Genomic DNA, 22,605 nt, shown 5'->3' with positions numbered 1-22,605 from the left:
CTTTAGCTTGCACATCATAGACAATGCCATCTTGACCACAAGTGAGCATATCCTCTGCCTCTTTATATTGTAGGACCTTTTGGCAGCCTTCGACACAGTGCACCTCAACTTCATATGCATCCTGGATTCTTGAATGGAATTCACTGGCAATCTCCCCCAGTGGATCTCCTCCTACCTGTCCAACCAATAACAGTTTATGTATATGAGCATGTCCATGTCACAAAAGATTCCTATCACTGGGGACCTGTGGAGTTCCCCAATGCTCCATATTGTCTTCTGTCATTTTCATGCTGCACATTGAGCTGATTAGTACCGTACTAACATATTAAAAAACAACAATTGATGGACAGAATGCAGAACAATGTCATACATTCACCCCAGTATAGAGATCTGGGCCTAAATCCATCATTTTTTTGCACTCCACACCACACCAGTTCAAACATGGCCATATGCAAATCAGCCTTGACCCTGTGCCTCATGGGAACAGTCCAGCCCGAACTGCCAAGCCATATCTTTCCTGGACCGGAATCAAGCATCCTAGGACCGGTTTCTGGCTATCAGCTGTCTTCAGCCAGGATAGCTTGACTCCAGTTGTGTGGAGAGCATGGGACTCACGTCTGAGCATACCCATCCGACTCGGGGTGACAAATGCAAAACAACTGCCACTGGATTCAAGCAAGCCGGGCTGAAGACGGCTGAAATGCCAGAAACTGGTCCTCGGAAGCTTGTTTCCGGTCCAGGGAAGACATGGCTTGGCAGTTCAGGCTTGACTGTTCCCATGAGGCACAGGGTCAGACTGATTTGCATATGGCCATGTCTGAACAGGGGTGGCAGAGTGGGCTAAAGAACGGTGATGAATTAAACCCAGATCTGTTGACTGGGTGTGAGTGTTTGATTGGTTCAGATCCTCCGTCCATCACCACCCCCTTTTGTACCGCTTTGTTCGGCATAAGTTGGCAGGGTATGCTCGGACGTGAGTCCCTTGCTCACTTTGCCCCTGGATTCAAGCAAGTCGGGCCGTAAGACGGCTGAAATGCAGAAACCAGTCCTCAGAAGCTTGTTTCTGGTCCGGGGAAGGCATGGTTTGGCAGTTCGGGCTGGACTGTTCCCATGAGGCACAGGGTCAGACTGATTTGCATATGGTCATGTCTGAACTGGGGTGGCAGAGTGGGCTAAAGAACATTGATGGAATAAACCCAGATCTGTTGACTGGGTGTGAGTGTTTGATTGGTTCAGATGCTCCGTCCATCACCACCCCCCTTTGTACTAACATATTAAGCATCAAGGTTCACAAATACACAGCTCTAATTGAAAGTTAGTCTGTGATGCTACAGACATCCAAAGCCTCAAACACTGCTTGTACCTCACCAAGTCCTGGATGTTCAGTGCCTACCTGAAGCTTAGTTCTACCAATACAGAAGTTCTGCATTTTATTAAGGACAATAAACAGGATACAGTACAAATCTGGCTCAATGACGTGAACCTTGACAGCTCCGAACTCCAACTTTCACTGCCTGCCAGGTCACTTGCATTCACCCTGGACACCAACCTCTCCCTCAAGAAATGCATTATCAAAAACAAAAGGATTGCCAGGTACCAGTCACTATTCTAAAGAAAGTCAAACTGTTTCTTTCAACAAATTCACTTCAGAACTGCTCATACTCTTGAATCTGGATGGCGGTGAGTCCCTACTCCATAGCCTTTCAAATGCCACACTGGCACCCCTTAGGGGCATCCCAAATGCTGCAGCACAACTGATCCAGATCCTGAAGAAATATCATCACATCCTACTGATGCTGATGGAACTCCATTGGTTAATCTTGCCTGGCTGCACCATCTTCAAAACCTGCTGTATGATTTACAAAGACATCATGACCAGCATCCGTGATTATTTTGTAGACAAGCTCAACATCTCTAGTAGATTTTGCCACAATAGCAGCCTGGACAACATCAGACTGAAGACTAACAACAAGAAAATTACAAAAAAACTAGACAGCAGGTCTTCCCCATCTCTGCAACCTGGATCTAGAACTTCTCCATATCCATCAGGACTGCCACAACGCGTCTTAGGAAAGAGTTGAAGATTCAGCTCTTTCAAGAACACTAGATCCCAAAGCATTAACTGTCCTCAAACTAAATTCATCTCTTCTCATTTGTTGACTTTATGCTTGTCTTTTACCATACAAAGCACTCCTCTGCCTTTTGGCTAGGTTTGCACTATAGAAATAACATATACATACATTTACACATGTACATTGAAAAAACGTTTTCAGGTCCTCAAATACTTTCCAGTATTTTTCTTTATTTTCAGCATCAAATTCTCAACTCTGCTAACATCTGAGCAGTCTAAAACACTATCCACCATAAGGGACTAGTTTTACATTTCCATTTAATACTCAGCAGACTATTTCAGTAACAGTATCCATGCCAATTGTATTTGAGATATCAGCTTTTGGGGGTATTGGCTTCCACTTGAGTATTTGTTTTTAGTCAAATATTAATGGGCACTGTGAAATCAACATATATCTTTGGTTCGGAGATCATATTTAATGTTGGGTCTATCACTGAAATTAAAGAGATTAATTTTAAAACTGAAAGATAGGGTAACCGTTTCTTGGTAAAAGCTGACCCTGTAATTCCTTGAATATCATATTTTATAACTTGCATTTTATCAGTCCTACTTGTAAAACGTTTTCAACTATTTAGATATTTTCAGCTGTGTATTTCAACATTTTCAAAGTATTGGTGATCACTTTTTTCAGGGGGACCAACCTCCTCCAATATTATGAATGTTCTAATACCAGAATCTTTTGTCTGACCCACTCAAGTGTTGGGGGGAAATTAGGAACTATCTCAGCAGTTGCCTTCAATTTAATGCACACCGTTTGTGGCCTTTTTTCTTTTAACTCTGCCTTTCCTTTATCATTTCTTCAAGCATGGATCGGAGACAGAGTCCAACTCTCTTAGTATCACACATACGATAGATCTGGTTCCTTGTAGGATTGAAGCACTAGTAGCGGCAAATACAAAACACTCAAAAGCTGAGTTAATGTAATCTGTAACAGTACCTTCCCATATATCAAGCAAGTCATGATCCTGCATAGGGAGGTGTAGTTGGCCAGCAGCCCGTGGGAATGTTGGCCTAGTTTGGCTGGCTCTGTCCATTTCAGGGTCAAGTATAATATTAAAGTTGCACCCCCACAGTGTCACACCAGGTCTTAATACTTCTGCATAGGCCCATGGACTGCCAGTGTCCTGACTGCGCGTCTCAGTAGTCCTTCACCAGGAAAACATGTCTGCCCTGTAGGTCCAGTTTGACCCTGCGCTTCCACCATGCCAGCCCCTTTCCTATCTCATTTGGCACCCCTCGGATATAACTTGCATACACAGTGATGTAATGCACACCAATCCAACTGGACCTAAGTCCAGTGATGGTACTTTCTGCAAGGTGGAGCTCCTGCAGCAGGCAGACATCTATGGAGTTTCTGTGCAAGTCTGCAAAAGCTTGATGTGTCCTCCAGTGGTCGTTAAGGCTGCCTATGTTCCATGTTAACAATTTAAAACTGTGAACGTCAAAGCATTGGACTAATGTAAGGACAATGCACAATAGCTCTCATCCCATATATAGTGTGCCCTAGTGGGTCGAAACAGATAAGTGCTGATTCTAAAACATATGATAAACCTACCCTCCCTTCCCCCACAACAAACTCCCAAAGTGGTTGTGCACCATCACTTCTCACCACAACCAAACCTAGAGAACACCTCAGGAGATTAATCATCCTGGGGGCAGAGAGAAACTGGGCAAGCACCCCTTACCTTGTATGGCAGGGTGGCCAAGTCAAGGATACTATGAAGCAAATTTCAGAAAAAACATCCTGTATAGACTCAATGCATTATAAAAGAATTGTTAAAGGTGGACGTGTCATGTAATGCAACAGTAAGACGCATGTGAGAGTGTCCCCAATAGAAACATTATCCTAGCAAGTAAATCTTAGCATGGGACACAGAAGACAAAGGGATATCAAGTCAGTCACTGTCGCTTAGCAGATGTTCTTTTGTTACCACCCGGGAGCCCTTGGGAAGTTCCTTGGTCCTTGATGATGCATTTCACAAATTTCAAGGCTGCTTTGGTGTCTATAACAAACTATTGCTTGCCCTCTCAGGTCACTTGCAGTCAGGCAGGATAAACCAAGGCATATGGGGTCTCAGCTTTCTGGAGCATTTTTGTTTTAGCAGGGAGTAACTCCCAGTGGGCTGCCTACACCACCATGGTGTAGTTGGGGTAGAAGGATATCTGACTGCCTTGGTATTGAAGTGATCCCCATTCCCTGGCCAGGCACAGGACCAGATTGCGATATCGGTAGGTCAGTAATCATGCAACTAATGGTCTGGCCCGTATAACTGAAGGGGCCCTGGGACCCAGCGATCTGTGGGCACTCTATTCTAAGAGCATTTCAGATAGTCTGTCTCCAATTAGATCCCTGAGAATGAACTTATTGAAGTCTTTCACTCTTGAGATGTTGGGGGATTCTGGGTCTCCAGTGATCCTGAGATTATTGCGATGGGAGCATGCCTTAAGATCATTATTTTTCACCATGATTTCCTCCAGCTTTTTGTCCATTTCGAGTAGTTGCTCCCTTGTCTCTGCATGTAAATCCTCAGCATCAGACACCAGTTGATCGATGCGATCGTCATACTTGTCCATTTGCTTCTTAACCTGGTCTAGGTGGCTCTTGAGCATGGTCAGTTTTGCATCTGCATTTTTGAGGCTAGATCATACTTCAGCAAGAATATCTTTAATGTCAATATCCTGCTGTGACCCCGCATAGGAGTGCTCAGGTGATGTCCCAGAGCTCCAGCTCACGTCTCCCTATCTGGTGATTCACTTGCTCTCAAACTGCAGCTCCATTTGTTTGGTATCATTTCCCCCCATAATGATGAGTAATGGGCAGAGCGTACAGTTGGTGATGGTGAATATTTCCGGAACCTGGATATGACAAGCCACTGACAGGCAACAGGGGGTGCAATAATAGCCTACATAAGGTGCACATCACAGCTACGCTGGGTCTTAATTCAGGGCAGTGATGCCATCACCACCAGCCTTCTAAAGGGATTCTCAGGCAGCCTCAAGTCTGGTGGGTAGAGTTCATGATGCCCAGAGGTGTCTAGACCATACAATGTCTCAAATGGAGTGACACTCTCTTCATATCACCACCACAGGATAAAAGTCCCACCCCCTCCAGTGGCTCTATCTGATGCTGCCACCCCAGGGGGTACTGTTAATATGCAATGCTCTGTCCCTCAATGTGAAGCCCACCCAATGCAAAGTCTAAATGATGAGGAAAGTGTACCAATCATCCACCTCAACTCAGTGCCTGTACTTCCAGGACATCAGGGACGCCTTAATGTAAGGATGAGAAGGCAAAGATCTGGGGAGCAGCCTCACTTAGCACTGCAGACTCCTGACTCAATAGCGGGCTGGATGGGTGATACCAGTGCCTCAAAGGTCTGTTGATTTCATGCAGCTGTCACCTCACCTATCAGGCTAGGGGAGTGCCCAAATTCCATAGGCCCCAACCCGCTTTCCTGCACCCCCAGCAAAATTACTGTCTAGTCAGGCAGGCCACAGGAAGATGTCCATGCAGTGTGTTTCCTCCGCTATTGAGCTCAGTCCGTCTAGGGGGGCACCGCTCCTCTCACCATCTGTGCTGTTGTCAGCAAATCTCTGGGGGCCCCATATGGCAGCTGCTCCTCCATCCAAGGCTGCCCGGCAGTGACTGCCTCAGTGTGGCTTCTGGGTCAATCAAGCCTGTGGCATCAGCGTGTTCATGAACCGGCTACACCGCCTCCAGTCCAGCCCTTACCTCCATGCCTCTCCACAGCAGTACCACAGTTGATTATAATTCTGCACCCTCTTCAAGTCAGCTTGTAAATTGACCCACTTTGGAGGTCATAAAGCTCGTATGGCCGGATTCCGGGCAGATTACTGACTCTGCAGGCAGAGCTCAATGAGTCAACAGCCATTTCTCAGCCTGGCCTAGCTCTGCCCTCTACAAAGGCAATCAATCAGATTTAATAAAAATAAATACCTCTATGATTCGGGTCAAACATTAATCAATAACGTAACTGTAAACAGGCTTCCATTTTAAAAATATAACATTTAATTGTGGGATAAATATCAATACCATTGTTATTAAATAAATGAAGCGCATTGATTTAAAAGTGCTAATATTCATTAGAATAAGAATATATACATCTAGATATGCGTATATAAGTAAACCTTTCACTTTGTTTAATCAGTGTTATTTTTAAAGAACAATATCTCCAGTTTTTTGCTGTAGAACTGTTCTGAGAAGGATTAAGCTGGTCCCATGATTATAGATATAGAGCTTTTGTGTCACTTGGAATATTCAGTTTCTTTCTGCAGTGTTGTCACATAGTCAGGTCTGAACAATCACTAGACTACATCCAGACTTGAACGTCAGATGTGATCATCAAACAAACCTTGAATATGGTCGCAAGGATCTTTTTTAATCAATAAGGAGAGGGCTCTAGGAGCAATCATTTACATATATTTCCATTAACAGTGAGGACCAATGGGCTCCAAATGAAATGACAAAGAAAAATGAATTGAGTGTGCAGGGTTTTATTAACAAACTTAGACAGGTCTAAATCATCGATAATCAGGTAAATAAATCTTAAGCATTATCGTTATTAATTTAAGTTGTCAAAAAGAACAGAAAAGGGAATCAATGCATAAGTGCCTGTGAAAAGGTGCAAACACGGGCTGGAGGCACAATTCCCTATACCCCCAAAAAATTGGAAAGCAGGTCAAAACCAGCTTACACAAAACCAAATATGCAAGATAGCCCAGCACAATTTTCTACATGAAATAAAATAATGATATGATAATCAAAGCGCACAATTGTTTCAAGGATGAGTCGACGTTGTATTCAGATGAAATCTTTATTCATTCCATGTTAAAACACTTTTGAAACCGCCAACGCGTTTCGTCCCATCCAGGGACTTCTTCAGGGCTGATAATGTGTAGGAAGACAAGTTCTAGATTATGTTGTTCGTCAAATGTATAGATAGGTAAGCAGAGTTAGAATTTCCAGAAAAATTGTTTTATCTCCATTGGTTAAGGATTACCATATTATTGTCAAAGATGCCACCACGATGCAGGCACCGAAGCGAACTTCCGAACTGGGATACTTTGCCTGTCCATGATTATCATATCATTGTTTTATTTCATGTAGAAAAGTGTGCTGGGCTATCTTGCAAAGTTGTCAAAAAGACAATGTTTTAGCATGAAATAGAACATGACAGGTACCACAATTACATAAAAAATAAAAGATATTCAGAAAAAGTGTTCCATGAAGGCAACCCCATGAAGCCTTTGCACTCAGGCAGTAGAGATCAGCACATGCAAGAAAGCATCTCCCCATACGTGAATGTGAATAAAAGAGTAAGGAAGTCTCTCTCTAGACATAGGAACACACTATATTATATTTCAACAAAATAATTATTTAAAAAGTTGCAGCTGGTTTCCACTCTCGAGAGCCAAATGTTTACTTCTGGACTCTGGGAGCAGGTATTCTCCCCTTGTTCTCTTTTTATCACAATGGTCCACAAATGGCTATGTCCTTGAACTTTTAAATAGGACATCCTATTGGGTACAAACAGCTCTTCCCACTAGTCTCCCATCCTGACATATTTTCTTCCTTCCAATGAGAACCTTACTATCCGTTGTCCAATACATTACAAAACAACTGTTCACTAGCTATCCTGCATCTGCAGTTGGAATAAAACATAACATGCAAAACAACCACAAATAAAATGCCCCAATTTCTTTGCCAACAATGTGTAAATGTGTCATTCAAAATGGCTTTAATATAATGGGTAACATAATCCATTACAACACGTAAACTTGTGTGCTGGTCATAAAAGCTAAATGCTGTCATCTACTCAAAATTACATATTGAATGAACATATTTTATTTAATAATGCAAATCACATTTCACTAATAAATGCACAATTATGAAAATTAAAATTTATGCTATTCCAATTCCCTCCTCTGATGGCTAAAATAAACGTAACAATGAATCTTCAAGACTACTTCATCTTGCTGCTGAGTCATTCATCTTACCCTTCACGTTTACTTCTAATTCATTTCTCTGAAAGCCTTACTTTTTATTTCTTCCATTTCTGTTTCCTTTCCCCTTTGCAGCGTTCCCTATTCTCTTTTCTTTCTTGCAAAAGGAAAATTGAAATCTCTTATATAAAAATAATAAATAAATCAAGCATATGCCTGCAATTAAAATAGGTCATATTAATACACCTCAAAAAGCATTACCATAGCAGAAACTCCTTTGCCTGAGTTTCCTAAAACACCAGTTGCTTCTAAGTACTGTAATTCACGTTTTAAGTCAGAAATGTTATTTGCAAACTCTTCTATCTCTTTGCTCTTGTGAGGTATGCATGAACAATCAGCATCTTGCAGACCCAGCCTTTCTGTACTAACAATATATATAAATCTAACCAATTTTGCAAAACCATTGATATCATAGTTAATAATTCTGTATCGACTGTTAACAAACCACCAGATATTCTAGTGGCTAATTTATCTACTACTGCAGAAAGCTTTCTGATTTTCTCATCATTTAGTACTACAACCTACAAGGTGTCTTCCAATCAGGCATTCTTACCAACCAGAGCGTCAAGACTGCCCTGATTGTCTGAACTGACGACATCAGAACCCGCTTCGACCAAGGTTAAAAAGCATCCCTGATCCTCCTTGAACTCTCAGAAGCAATTAACACTGTATCCCACCACACCCTCATCAAAAGACTCCACCACATTGGTATCCAGGAGACCTCAAATAGATTGCATACTTCCTCACAGGTTGCACCCAGAGAATCGCCCTTCACCTCTGAGCCCAAGAACATCATCTCTGGCATCCCCCAGGAATCTTTTATCAGTCCCACCTTGATCAACACCTAAATGACACCACTTGCCGACATCATCCAAACCAATGGATTTAACATCATCTCCTACGCAGACGACAACCAACTCATCCTCTCCCTCACAGAAGATACCACCCCCAACAGAACAAACTTCCGAAATGCCATGATGAGGGTCACCAACTGGATGAGGACCAACTGCCTAAAGCTCAAAACAAACCAAGATGGAAGTGTTGATTTTTTGGTCGAGCACCGCTACATGGGACAACACCTATTAGCCCTCAAACTCGGACCCACACCCACCAATCACACGCATAACCTTGGCATCATCCTGGACAGCAAACTCATCATGAAACACCAGGTCAATGCAATTTCCTCCGCCTTCTTCCACACAATTCACATTCTTCGAAAGGTCTTCACATGAATGCCCATCAACACCAGGAAAATGGTCATACAAGCCCTCAACATCAATCATCTGGACTTTGCAAACACATGCTTTGCCGAAACCACCACCACACTCCTCAAGAGACTCCAGACCATACGAAGGCAGCAGCCAGACTCATCCTCACCCTCCCCAAACAGACCTGCATCACCCCTAACCTTAGGAACCTCCACTGGCTCCCCGTCCAGAAGAGATGCCAGTTCAGGAAGTTGATTCACACCTACAAAGCCCTACAAAACCAGGGTTCAGCATACACCAACCGCCATCTGAAATTCTACCTACCCGCCAGACAACTGAGAACTGCCTCCCTTGCGCACTCTTCCCTCATTTGCCGAAGCCACAGCGGAAGTTGTTCCTTTTCCTACCTAGCCGTCAATTCTTAGAATGATCTTCCCCTCCTCCTGCAAACATTTTGGTCACTCGCAGACTTCAGAAAGGGACTCAAGACCTGGTTCTTCGACTAAAGACAGGCGAGACCACAATGCCTGCAAACCCCAGGGGGAAATAGCCCTGCTCTATAAGTACTGACTGATTGATTGATAGCACCAAAATATCTCCCACTAATGGTATCCCATCATTAGTACTTCATCTAGATTTGTGAAATTGATTCATCTTTTAGGCTTCTAAACTATTCACATGATACATTTTTGTGAATACTGAATCTATGTAGAACATACCTTCTTGATCAGTGGTCAGTTGCAAATAGGCAGCATATAAATGATGTACTTCAGTATATAATTGAACAGGTACTCAAAGAACTTCAAACGTGTGCTCACATCCACCTGAACCCATGTGTTTACTTTTAATGTGAGTCCTTGTCTTATAAAAACCACGTTTTCCTTTCTCTTGTTTGTCTACTTTCAGCCTAGTCTACACCATCTTTCCTTTTGTTATCAACTTCCTCCTATTACACACATTCTTCAAAACATCTTCCTTTTATTTTGCATTATGAAGCATGTGAGCACTCCTTCCTCTCAGCTTGCATTGATTTCTTCTCTAATGAATTCATTAAACATGTCAAAGTGTGTTCATATGCCTTAATGGTGTCTATTCTAGTAGAAGACTGAACAAAATACCAAGCTGTTACCATTTCTTTAGCCTTAGGCTGTACATTCATTTAGACTTGGCCCTTTCTGCAGGGTCATCCCCAAACATTTTGCCTTCATCTTCATGTTTTCTGAACTCATTTTGTTGGCTTTTATGACTATGCATACTTCACCACTGCTAATCAGTAGTACAGTGCTTGTTCTCTCTCCTTAAAAGTAGGTAGGACTGGCTGGGCATAATAAATTTGCTTGTAAACCCCAATTAATGTGGCACTACCTGTGCCCAGGGCCTGTAAATTAAATGATACTTATGGGACTGTAGCAGTGGTTGTACCCACTTTAGTAGTACTATAATGATGTCTCGGGTCTGCATTTGTAGCTTGTGTCTGTGCAGTTTAAAATTGCCATGTGAACCTGCTAAAATAAGCCTTTTGCCAGGTCCAACCCTTCCTTTTTAATACATATGTCACCCCTAGGGTAGGCCATGGACAGCCTAGAGGGCTGGATACAATCAATCTCAAAAGTGGGACATGTACTATTACGTTTTACAGCTCTTAAATGTGTTTTTCACTACTGCAAGGCCTACTTCTCCCATAGGATAACATTGAAACTACCTAATTACATTTATTACACTGTAATTTCCAAGAGGGAGGAGGACCAAAGTTTATGTTTGGTGTCTATGGAAGTGTAATGAAAAATCCTAACTCACGATGAAATTGGATTTTAAATTACAATTTTGAGAATACCACTGTTAGAAAGCTCAAATCACAAACAAGCATTGGTGGCTATTGCGGTCAGCAGTTACTTTTTTGAGTAGGCGGTTACTTTGATCCCTGTACATAATTTTTGTCACTTTGTCACTTTACGCCTTCCTCTGTTTTCTTCTCACTTGTCACTTGCGCCGTCACTTTTATGTCATGAGCACAACGTGCACCAAGTTCCATTTTGGGTTGCCTTCTCAATTTATGCTCACAGTGCTGATATAACTGTTCTGTATAGACTGCGATTTCAAATATATGATGCCATTAGCACTTTTGAACAAACTACCAGGAGTCTCCCTCTTTCCTTTTTGTAATGTCATGTACATGCAAATGTATTAGCCTTCCTCATTGAATCCGGTTGAGACATTGTCGATAACGTTTGCATACTCACCCAGATCTCAACCTGGTCTATGGGTTATACTCCTGTTGTTATTTGCTACTTTACTCAATGACAGGGCTCACCCATGAGCCAGCTTGAATTTTTTTTAGAATTGCTTTGAGTGTATTGAGTCTGAAGAACACTTTCTGTATTCAATTGTGGTTTTAGGTCATAAGTTAAGCAGGACCTTTTGATGTTACTAAAGTCATTAACCCCTTTGCTGCTCATGACGAGCTCAGCTTGTCATGCAGTACACTGGTCGTGTGCTTATGACGAGCTGAGCTCGTCATAAAATAATGTATTTCAAGGATCTCCAGCACAGGAGGGGAATTGCCTCAGCAGTCATGTGGTTAAGGAAGCACTATTACTAGGCCACCTTACATTAATAATCAAAAAAATAGTTTACACTACAATATTTTGTGAGATAATTATTGTGTAAGTTGTATTTTTAATAATGTTGAGCACTTTATCATGCACCACAGTCACTTGATAACTTAATATGCACTAGTCACTTAATGTCAGACTATATTTCCCATGTTGTTTCATTGAAGGCTTGATGGGATCCTATGTAATGATCCAATGAAAACAGACAAGCTTCCTGTAACCAAGACTGTGAGGTCAAACTGAATTTGCAGCGTGTAACAGTTACCTTTATGATAAAAAAATTAATAACAGTCTTTGGAGTACTGCAGTTTGCTGTGTTAAAAATAGATTTTTGAGGGTAGGTCTGACCCTCCAGCGAGCACCAGCAACAAAGATCATGCCATACCATAAATGGAACACCACTCTTTTACAAGAAGAACATCCCTACACAAAGTTGTTCCTGTCATTCTTTTTTGCCAGTGCTTCTATTTTTTCATACCTACAAAGGCCCAGCATGCCCCCAATAATAAAGTTTTACAAAAACTATTGACAAAACAAAACAAGCATTTGTAATGCAATAGGTCTCGCATTACTGAAAGTTTGAGCTATTGGCGGTGCATTATTATTTGCAGTGGCAAAAGCTCAAACTTTCAGTAATGCGAGACCTACTGCTTTACAATTGCTTGTTAACTCCTGCGTGCAGTTTAAGATTATGCTAGAGAAAATAAAGCAGATGAGTCAAATCACCCTGAGTTTGGCATGCAAACAGGACAGAGGGGCATATTACCAAGCAATAGCGAAAATTATCGCTATTGCTTGGTTAGAGACAAAAATTTACCGCAGAGCTGCGGCGATTTTTATCGCAGATAAACCTTGGTATTACCAAGGTTTATCGCAAATGCGATAAAAATCGGCCGCAATGCATGAATATCACTCAAAAGTCAGCGTTATTCATGCATTACCGAGCTAATGCTCTTTGCCATGTTATCCACCTCCCATTGGATAACATGGCTAAGAACTGCTCAGGGCAGATGTTAGCTTTTGGAGATATTCGCGCGTAGCGCGAATATCTCCAAAAGTTGGTAATAGGAGATAGGGATGTTAACGACTGTTTCCAGTAGCTAACATCTTGGCACGCCCACTTTGCATGTCATTAGTGATAAATATCACTGACATGCAAAGTGGGGCCCAAGATGGTCGCTATCTCCTACTAGCTGTCGATAACTGGTGTTAGCGACAGCTAGGTAATAGGGAGATAATGTTATCTCTGCTTTCTTGGCTTTTAAAGCCAAAAAAGCAGAGATAAACCCCCTTGATAATATGCCCCAGAGTTTTTTTCCTGAGTGTTTTTCCAAATTTACCTTAACTCTGTTCCGTAAATCTTCTACAGTTTAAAAAACATTTACTAATCCTCAGGCTTCTCAATTTTAGGAATGGCCATGAAACCTTGAACAGCTGGTCAGCACATAATTTCAGTCATTTTGTGATCTTGTATCATGTCCATGTACTGCTGTGCCATCTGTGGGCTTTGCTCTGGAGAATATGTCACTGTGGGCTACTGGGCGCATGGATGTGCACACTCCTCTTCCGGGCAAGCTCTGGGCATTGAAGTACCAGGATCACATACCCCTCAGTCTTAAGTGCACTGCTTGCATACCGCTGCACTACTGACTTCACTAATGAGCTCTACAAAGACAGTCACGTACCTAAGGCCTCTGTCTTCCACGTCGTTGTTCTGTATGTGGCTTTAATGCAATCATGCAACACATCATGCTATTACAGATTCCCTTATGCCACCCAATTCAGGTACCCATATAGTCTGGAAGTTAAGGTTGCTATCACCTCCCTGTCATTGTATGCATCTCATTTGACTATTACATTGATTTAGACATGTTTTGGTCTCCACTCTACGTCCTCAAGTGCTATTAGAAGAAGGATTGTGGTCAGCAAAAATCGTGATGTTTACAGGTAAGTATAATGTAAAGTTCGCATTCAGATCGCATTCAGTGTTCTCACCACTGAGGTGATTGATGATACATCTGGTAATGTCATATGAGATGTCAATAGGATGTCATGTTATGAGTGCAGACTTGTATGTGATCGTGAGTGGTGCATAGTAGGGGGAAGTAAATGGTGTAGGTGCCATATCTGGTAAAGTGATTAAAGTCAGAGTATGCTACAAGGGACTTATTTAGAAGATACTAAGTCTGATTGATGAGTTGTACAAATGTAACACACTCAATAGTATCCACAGGATAACAATCTTATTTCACAAAAGTAAATAAATTAATGGAAGGAAAAGAGAGAACACACAGAACAAAAATTATATTTTAACAACATTTTTTTACTGCAACAAAATTGGGGAGATAGATACAGACAAATGAATTAGAGCAAAAAGTCATGAACAGAGGTAAACAATACTTTCTCTACAGTTCATAACTAAAAACATCAGCTCCTAATAGATAAAGCAAACAACATAAATTAGTTAATAAAGAATGGTTGTGAGTTAGTGTCAAAACAGCATTCAAGGAGATGGAGTGTCGACGTTTCGGTCTAGGGGGCAGTCGTTAATAGACCATCATCAGGACGATATTTTTCATAGCTGAAAGAACTCCCTGGAATTTCCAACAAAATGCTGGGTAGAATCATAGACAGCAGTAAACGTGGGGTGCAATGTCAACCACGAGTGAAATCTTGGATATTAGAAGATGCTATGGCTCTCGTAGGGGTGATTGACGGCGTATCTCAAACCAGGAAAAGGACGTGTGTAACCGACGTAAAGTTTTTCAACGCCATTTATCGCAAAGCGAAAGAACCACGTACAGCGTATGTGGTCATAGAAACAGGACTAAGGATGGATTGAATCGGCACCGGAATAATACGTAAGAAAACTAAGGATCCAGGTTATAGACAAAGGACTACATTATATCGGCATTGGGCACGGTAAAAAGTAAAGAAAAAGGAGGAAAATTCTACAAGGATAATGCAGTATTACTATGCATCCAGAAAAAATAATAACTGCATACGTTCCAAAATTCGTGAAATAAATAAAAGTAATAAAGAGCCTGTTGAAAAAAACAAATAACAATTGTGAACATGATCATGTTATACAAACAGATCAGCTAGCAAGAGATTATGTAACCAGATGATGAATAAGACAAAGGGAAAAAATAGACATAATGATTGTCTACACTTGGGACATGAATGTGTGAAAGGGAAACTGTGAGGTCACAGTCCAGGATTCTACAGGGGAAATAAATACCCAGATGGAATTGGCAGGTGGAATATCACCTAGTAGTATGTATAAGGGATGACCATCAATGGGAATGAAAGTAGAATATTATGTCACAAAGTGTGACAGAGTACTTGTAATTTACATCAGTGTATACAAATAATGTACACAAATTGGTTCTGACATTCATGTGCTATTTACAACATAAACATAATATACAATATTTACTATTTACAATGGATGTTTCTAGGATTTAGTATTTTCATAATCACTCCAGCCAACTGGTTTTATAATAAGATCGGATGGTCTCGCAAATATTAACAATTGAGACCGTTATAATAACAGTGTAAAGCATTTGTCTTTGATGGATCTAACTCCATGTGTATAACTGTTTACTTCTGACAATCGGTAATTTCAATGTCAACCGGATAAGCCGATTACATGATGGCATCAGCCCACTGGATTTCTGAATTAAGAACATTAGAAACAGTGTTGAACATGAATATATGATAAACTTCCCGCTTTTTGCGTACTTTATCACAGCAGAGCCCTGCTGTAGGTGTAATTTTTTCTAGTATAAACCACTTAACATCATCAGGAGAGTGATTATTTTCCACAAAGTGTGATACCAGTGGTGCGGGAATTTTTTTGGGTGCGTATGGCAGATCTATGTTCTGTTAGGCGGGTGTTCAGGGATCTAGAGGTTTCCCCAACATACGCTTTCTTGCATGGGCATAATAAAAGGTATATCAGGTTCTTTGTTTTACAATTACTTATACCCTTGCTTGTCACGGTAATGCCATTATAGGATATTGAATTACCCTTAATGCATTGAGCACATGACTTACATCCGCCACATTTGAAGTTTCCATGAATGGGGCGAGAGTCAAAGATGATTCAGAAAAAGGGGGGTGGTGATGAACAGAGTGTCTGAATTGAGCAGACCACTCTTACCCAGTCCAAAGATCAGGGCTTGATCCATCACCGTTATTTATCTCACTGCCCCATCCCAGCTCAGAACCTGGCTATATGCAAATCAGTCTGTCCCTGGCCCAGTGCATCTTGGGAACAGGGCAGACTAAACTACCAAGCCAATTCTTCACCAGAAAGGAGACAAGCTACCGGGGACCGGTTTCTGGCATTTCAGCCGTCTTCGGCCCGGCCTGCTTGAATCCTGATGGAGCAGCGAGAGAGTCAAAGATGCCACGTTGTAATGTTGGTTTAGAGGGGGGCATCCTCGACCGTACTACTATGCCCCTGATATTCTTATTCTTTCTGTATGCAAACATGTGCTTTTGTATTTGATCTGATTGTGTCCTATTTATGTTAAGCAAATACCAGTATGAACTGATAATTTGCCTAATTTGTTCATTGAGGACAGAATGTCGTGTGACAAAAATCCGATTGTTTTTCGCAGGTTCAGTTTTCTTTGATAGCAGATGTTGGCAATCAAAGAAACGTGCTCTCTTATATGCATCCCGAATGACTCGGTGCGGGTAGCCTCGATTTTTTAATTTGGTCTTCATATCTTCTCTGCGACTATCGTAATCACTGATTTTAGTGCAATTACGACGTAGTCGTAGAAATTGACCAAATGGAATTGCATTCTTTTGTTTCAATGGGTGGAAGCTACTATGATGTAATATTATATTTCGAGCTGTGGGCTTGATATAAAGATCCACATAGAGGGCATTGTTTTCATGTTTTAACATGATATCTAGAAATTCAATTTCTACATTACTGTGGCGTGCAGTGAACACCAGATTCTCATCACATAAATTGAGCCATTGTGTGAATTCTGATAAGGTATCTTGGTCACTGTCCCATATAAAATGATATCATCTATGTAGCGTGACCACTGGATCACTGATTCAAAAAATGGGGCTTCTTCTTTGAAGATGAATTGATGTTCAAAAAAGGTGACGTAAATATTTGCTATGGTAGGGGCATAGGATGTGCCCATACTGACACCTTTCATCTGTTTATATAGAGAGCCGTTGAACTCAAAGATGTTTTCTGTGAGGATGATGGCTAGGCCATCAGTGATGAATTTGCTATTACAGTTAACTTGGTAGGTCTCAATAAACCAAGTCACTGCCTGTAGTGCTCCTTCACGGGGTATATTTGAGTAAAGGCTTTCCACATCAAGGGTAACTAACCATTGTGTATTTGGGTTGAAAGGGATTCCTTCAAAAGTGTTGATCACTTGAGAGGTATCCTTAATGTACCCTGGTGTATCTTGAATATATGGACGAAGGATCGCATCCAAATATTTAGATATTGGTTCGGTAACAGAGCCAAATACTGCTCACAATGGGTCTGAGAGGGGGGTTCTCAACATCCTTGTGGACTTTAGGAGTCCCGTAAATACATGCAAGCTTAGGATTCTCTACATTAAGATAATCATATTCTTTTTGGCAGAGCATGTTGTTATTAAAAGCCTGAGTTGTTAGACGAAGTATTTTGGATTTTGTGGCGTTCGTGGTGTTCCTGTTTATTGGTATAGTTTTGGGTATCCATAATGGCAATACCCCCTCCCTTGTCACAGTTTTTTATTGTTACCTCTGAGGAGTTTTTGAGGGTGTTCAATGCTAGATTTTCATAATGGGTGATATTGAAAGGGGTTAGAGGAATACATTTAGTCACTGTCATAAGTTTGTTATAGACAACTTTTTCAAAAATCGCTACCTCAGGGGCAACTTGTTCCAATGTAGATGTAAAAACAGATTTAGGTGCTAGTCCTGATTTGTTCTCAACCTGTTGTTCAAATGGATTTTCACAGAAATAGAATTTGAGCCATATTTTTTGTAAAAAGGCCATGAGGTCTGAGAACAGTTCAAATTTATTTACACCAGAGTGGGGGACAAAAGATAGGCCCTTGGATAGAAGAGACTGAGTCGATGAATCAAATGTTGTTTTGCTCAAATTAAAGATTGGAATCTTATCTATTGCCTCCAATAACGTGAGTTCGGGGTTTCCAGATATTGATTCGGATTTATCATTGGAGGTCCCTGGTTTATCATAGGAGGTCCCTGGTATTGATGTGTGTATTGAACCAGTGGTGGGTATTGAATGTGTTGTTGAAATTGTTGTGACTGATAGTTGTGGTTCTGATATCTCAGTCTCCAATTCCCTCTGTACGAGTTGTGCCTGCCTAAAAAAGGTCGCCCACTTTGATTGTATCTAGATCCCTGCCCACGATAGTCTGAAACAAAAGACCCCCCATCACTGTCTGAGTCGGACGAGTTTGAAAAAGTGGTCACTTTGCGGTTGGATGGTTTACCATACTGATTGAAGCTAGGGTCTATGGTGGTATCGTCCGTAGAGGTGTAGAATCCATCCACCAAATAGGGATAGATTCGCTCTTTGCTAAAGAATCTAAGGTCTTTTTGCAACTTATCAGTCTTGCGTTTAATTAGATACTCACTGTAGGAAACCAGTTCGGATTCTATGTCTTCTAATGCTTTTTTAGCATCAGTAATCGCTGGGGATGATTTGATTTTACTTTCAAGTTCTTCAATTTCTTTTAATAGTTGTAACATGAGCTCTTTAGCTGTTTCCACAATGAGCATCATGAGGTCTCGTGAGCAACGATTGGCTATTTGAGACCATTTTTCTAGAAAGGATTTAATATGGGCAAAGAGGCCTGGTATGTTTTTAATTTCACATTGTTTTTAACATTTCAGTGCAATATATGGCCACCTGAAGAAGGCTAGCCAGACGTAACGCGCTTTGTGACCTACCTTGCCATATTGCATAAATCACTCGTTGTGTCCTATGTTTGTCTTCTAATGGTTTTTAATGTCTATGTATTATAAGTAATTCCATTCAGAACTATGTTATAAAACGAAAAAAAAGATATATTTGTATACAATGAACATTTTCAAAAAAATAAAAAAAATGAAAACATGAATTCTCAGACTAAATAAATATATATAAAATAATGCTTATATTTTGGTGAGTGGCGAGTTCATCTGTTAGTATATATTGGTGTTTACATTATTTGTGGTTCATTACTTTTGTGTTTTCACTTGACTATAGACCTTTACTATTGAGTGTGTTACATTTGTAAAACTCATCAATCAGACTTAGTATCTTCTAAATAAGTCCCTTGTAGCATACTCTGACTTTAATCATATAGTGCCCAAGCCTACAAGGGTTTATTGGGTTTCCCCTGCCTATAACAATATCTGGTAAAGTGTCAGTAGTTTACCATTTTTGGATAATTACCAGTACACAATCTGACTATTACATACACAGTATATGCAGCATAAACATGCACTGCACTCTATGCAGACTTTATATGCTGCTTTTAAATTCTGATCCATTAAGAATGCTCGTTGGCCAAAAATGTCTTTGAGTGGTCTGTGTGAGGCTCATAAGGCGTAGTGGAAAGAAAGTGTGACTTTGGCCTTAAAACGTAAGTGATTCATTAATTCCTAAATGTGATTATGCTTCCCTTGATTGACCGTCTGAGGGTTCTCTGAAAGCACTGATGTAACCAAAGGAATGAATGACTGATACAATACAAGACCATTGGCAAATAAATCTGCATTCCAGTAGCTATTTCCACCTAAATAGCAAGTCGGAAGTTGTAGGTAAAATAGAAAGTTTTGCTTGGTCGCCTAAGGGCGATGTCTTTGGTTAATACAGGAAATCGCAACTGTGAAGAAAATACGAATGATGCCAGAGTGGCATCTCGGAAGATGTACGTACGTGTAACATTTAGCACAGATTTAGACATATCATTAAAGTATTAAAACAAACCTCCAACAGATTTCTCTGGTTACAATATACGGCCACAGGCATCAACCTATTTAGGAAGTGCAAACGGTGCGAATCGGTAAATTCGGCCGTTTGCGATTCCGAAATAGGTTTTTGGGATGCATCATGCATTTTTGTGAAATTCGCTATTTTTAGCGATTTCCAAAAATGCGATTGCTTTTAAGGAATCGCAAATTTGCGATTCCTTAAAAGCAATGCATGATTGTGTTTGAAATTGCGAATTCGCAATTAGGGGGTGCAAATTACCACGAGGGTGAACCTCGTGGTAATTTGCGAAAATGTATTAAAATGCTCAAAATTGCATTTTAAAATACTGGCATGTTACAGACACACATGTCCTTAGGACATGTGTGTGTGAAACATGCACTTCAAAATACATTTCAGGGGTGTATGGGGGGATCCTTTGGACCCCCCCCCCTGCACCCATGGAATGCATTAACATTTTGCAAATCGCTAATTGAAATTCGCAAAATGTCAATGCCTTCTTATTGATTCCTATGGGCCTTTTGGCCCATAGGAATCAATGGGAATTGCGAAATCGCAAATTAGAAGTCACATAATATTTGCGATTCGGTAAAAATTGTGATTTTTACCGAATCGCAAATATTATGCGATTTAAATCATGCATCCCATTTTGCGATTCCTTATTTGCGATTCCCTAAAAATCACAAATAAGAAATCACAAAACCTTACTTTGATGCATGTGGCCTATAGTATTTTAAAGAAATTAAACTTACCTACACCAGCTGCTTCCAACATGAGTTTGTGTTTCTTCAGTGGGGCGAGGCACGCATTTTGCAAATAAAGGCATGTAGCTGCCGTTTACTCACGTGATGGAAAAAATATCTTCGCTGTAAGTTTTAAGGATTGGCTTATCCAGAATAAACTTTGATTGCATTGAATTGAATTCAGTATATAAGATTTTTTTGTCTTTTTGTTTTTTTTGTTTTGTTGTTTAGCTACCAGAAGACCGCCCTACGTTCTATGAACTTTTATCAGAAATTGAGCCACGGAGGGAAGATGACAACTCATGGAAAAAAAATTTGGGCACCTCAACGCGGTGCACACGTTGAGGTCACCTTCACACAGTCGAGGATGAATGATAGACAAGAGGAGAACTACATTCACCGAATCGCACTGGATGGATGGAATTGTTTATAACATCCAAAAAACTCTTTTAAATTTTGCAAGATTCTGTCTGTGACACTATTTCACAAGTTCATTGGTTTTGCAGAGCAAAATAACGCGTCCATTAGTTATTTTTTTCATAAAAGTCAGGCCTGTTATATCACATCGCTCACATAGCTGCGATTAACATTTTCTATTCGAGGATAGGCCGTAAAAAGTGCTTCTATGCGCTATCAGCATTATTGCATAATATTAAATGACAAACTGAGCTAAGAGGAGGAAGGAAAGAAAGCGGCCCATTTCAAGTGTCACAATCTCCTATTTATTTAAAAATTCCTAAAGCTCAATTACTTAAGGCATAGAGTTAGGGTATAAACGGTGGAACGCTTACATTATGATTAAGAATGTGATTCATACGTAATGTTGGTGTATGTTGCTGGTGTACTCACCTATTTGTAGGTACTAATTTCTTTAGTCATGGTATACAACAGTATAGTTATGAGAACACATTTTTTCAATAATTGAAATAGTATCAATACACATGGAATCACTTTCAACACATATCCTAAAACATGTGTACAGTTTGGTGCCCCTCGACCACATTATGCACTACTAATTGCTCCTCCCTTCCCCTAGACTGTTGCGCTTGTGCCTCCCTAGAACGCTCTTCTTTTCATGTTTCCACTTGATGTATTTAATCACAGCATGGCATCTTCACACCATTTCAACTCCCTTGCCACCAAGCTGCCCGCTGTAGGCTTTCTTCTGCATTCGCTCAGCTACAGCCTGCAGTGCTGTGGTGCTATTTTCACATTTCTTCAGGATGAATCCTTCCAAGATAATAGTGACATTTTGGTATAATGGTTTATTTTATTTATTTATTTATGCCATTTGTTAAGCGCACAAATACCCTTGGGTGTCTCAGCGCTTCGGACGGTTGAAGATAGGACAGAGTGGGTACTGGTTAGTTATTGATTAAATAGCCAGGTTTTCATTTTTTTGTGGAAGGCAAGGAGAGAGGTGGTGGTGTTGATGTAAAGGGGGGTGAGTTCCATAGTCTGGAGGTGGTGACTGTGAATCTCCTGTCGCCCCAAGATGATTTTTTTGTTCTGGGAACATTTATCAGCTTTGCTGCTGAGGAGCGCAGTGGTCTGGTAGGTTTGTAAGGGCATAGCGTTTTTTTTTAGGAATTCAGGTTCTGTGTTGTTTATTGCCTTATAGGCGATACATAGGGCTTTGAACTTTGTACGCCTTCTGATGGGCAGCCAGTGGAGCTGACGTATTAGATTGGAAGTGTATTTAAAGTTTGGGGTGCAAGTCAAGATCCTTGCGGCTGCGTTTTGCACCATTTATAGTTTGTTTAGGACTTTTTCCTGAGCGTTAAGAAATAGACCATTACAATAGTCTACCCTGAACATGACTAGTGTGCTCATGAGAGTTCTATCGGCACTTGATGGAAGGTAGGGTAAAAGTTTCTTTATCATTTTGATGGTGTTAAAGGCCAGG

General features: G+C 40.7%; 1 protein-coding gene across 1 annotated transcript in view; it reads left to right on the top strand.

Annotated features, from left to right (window-relative positions):
- LOC147697232 (cytoplasmic tyrosine-protein kinase BMX-like) overlaps positions 1 to 21,402 on the top strand; it is a 619,305-nt gene extending 597,903 nt beyond the window's left edge. Inside the window, exon 20 of the mRNA XM_086936120.1 lies at positions 20,931 to 21,402. Coding sequence (XP_086792246.1) covers positions 20,931 to 21,044 — 114 coding nt within the window. The 3' untranslated portion in view covers positions 21,045 to 21,402. The remainder of the gene's footprint in view (positions 1 to 20,930) is intronic.
- Positions 21,403 to 22,605: the final 1,203 nt, after the last annotated feature.

Source organism: Lissotriton vulgaris, chromosome 8 (genome assembly GCF_964263255.1).
Source record: "Lissotriton vulgaris chromosome 8, aLisVul1.2, whole genome shotgun sequence".
In the NCBI taxonomy this organism is placed as follows: Eukaryota; Metazoa; Chordata; class Amphibia; order Caudata; family Salamandridae; genus Lissotriton; species Lissotriton vulgaris.
This window is presented reverse-complemented; position numbering and strand designations above follow the sequence as displayed.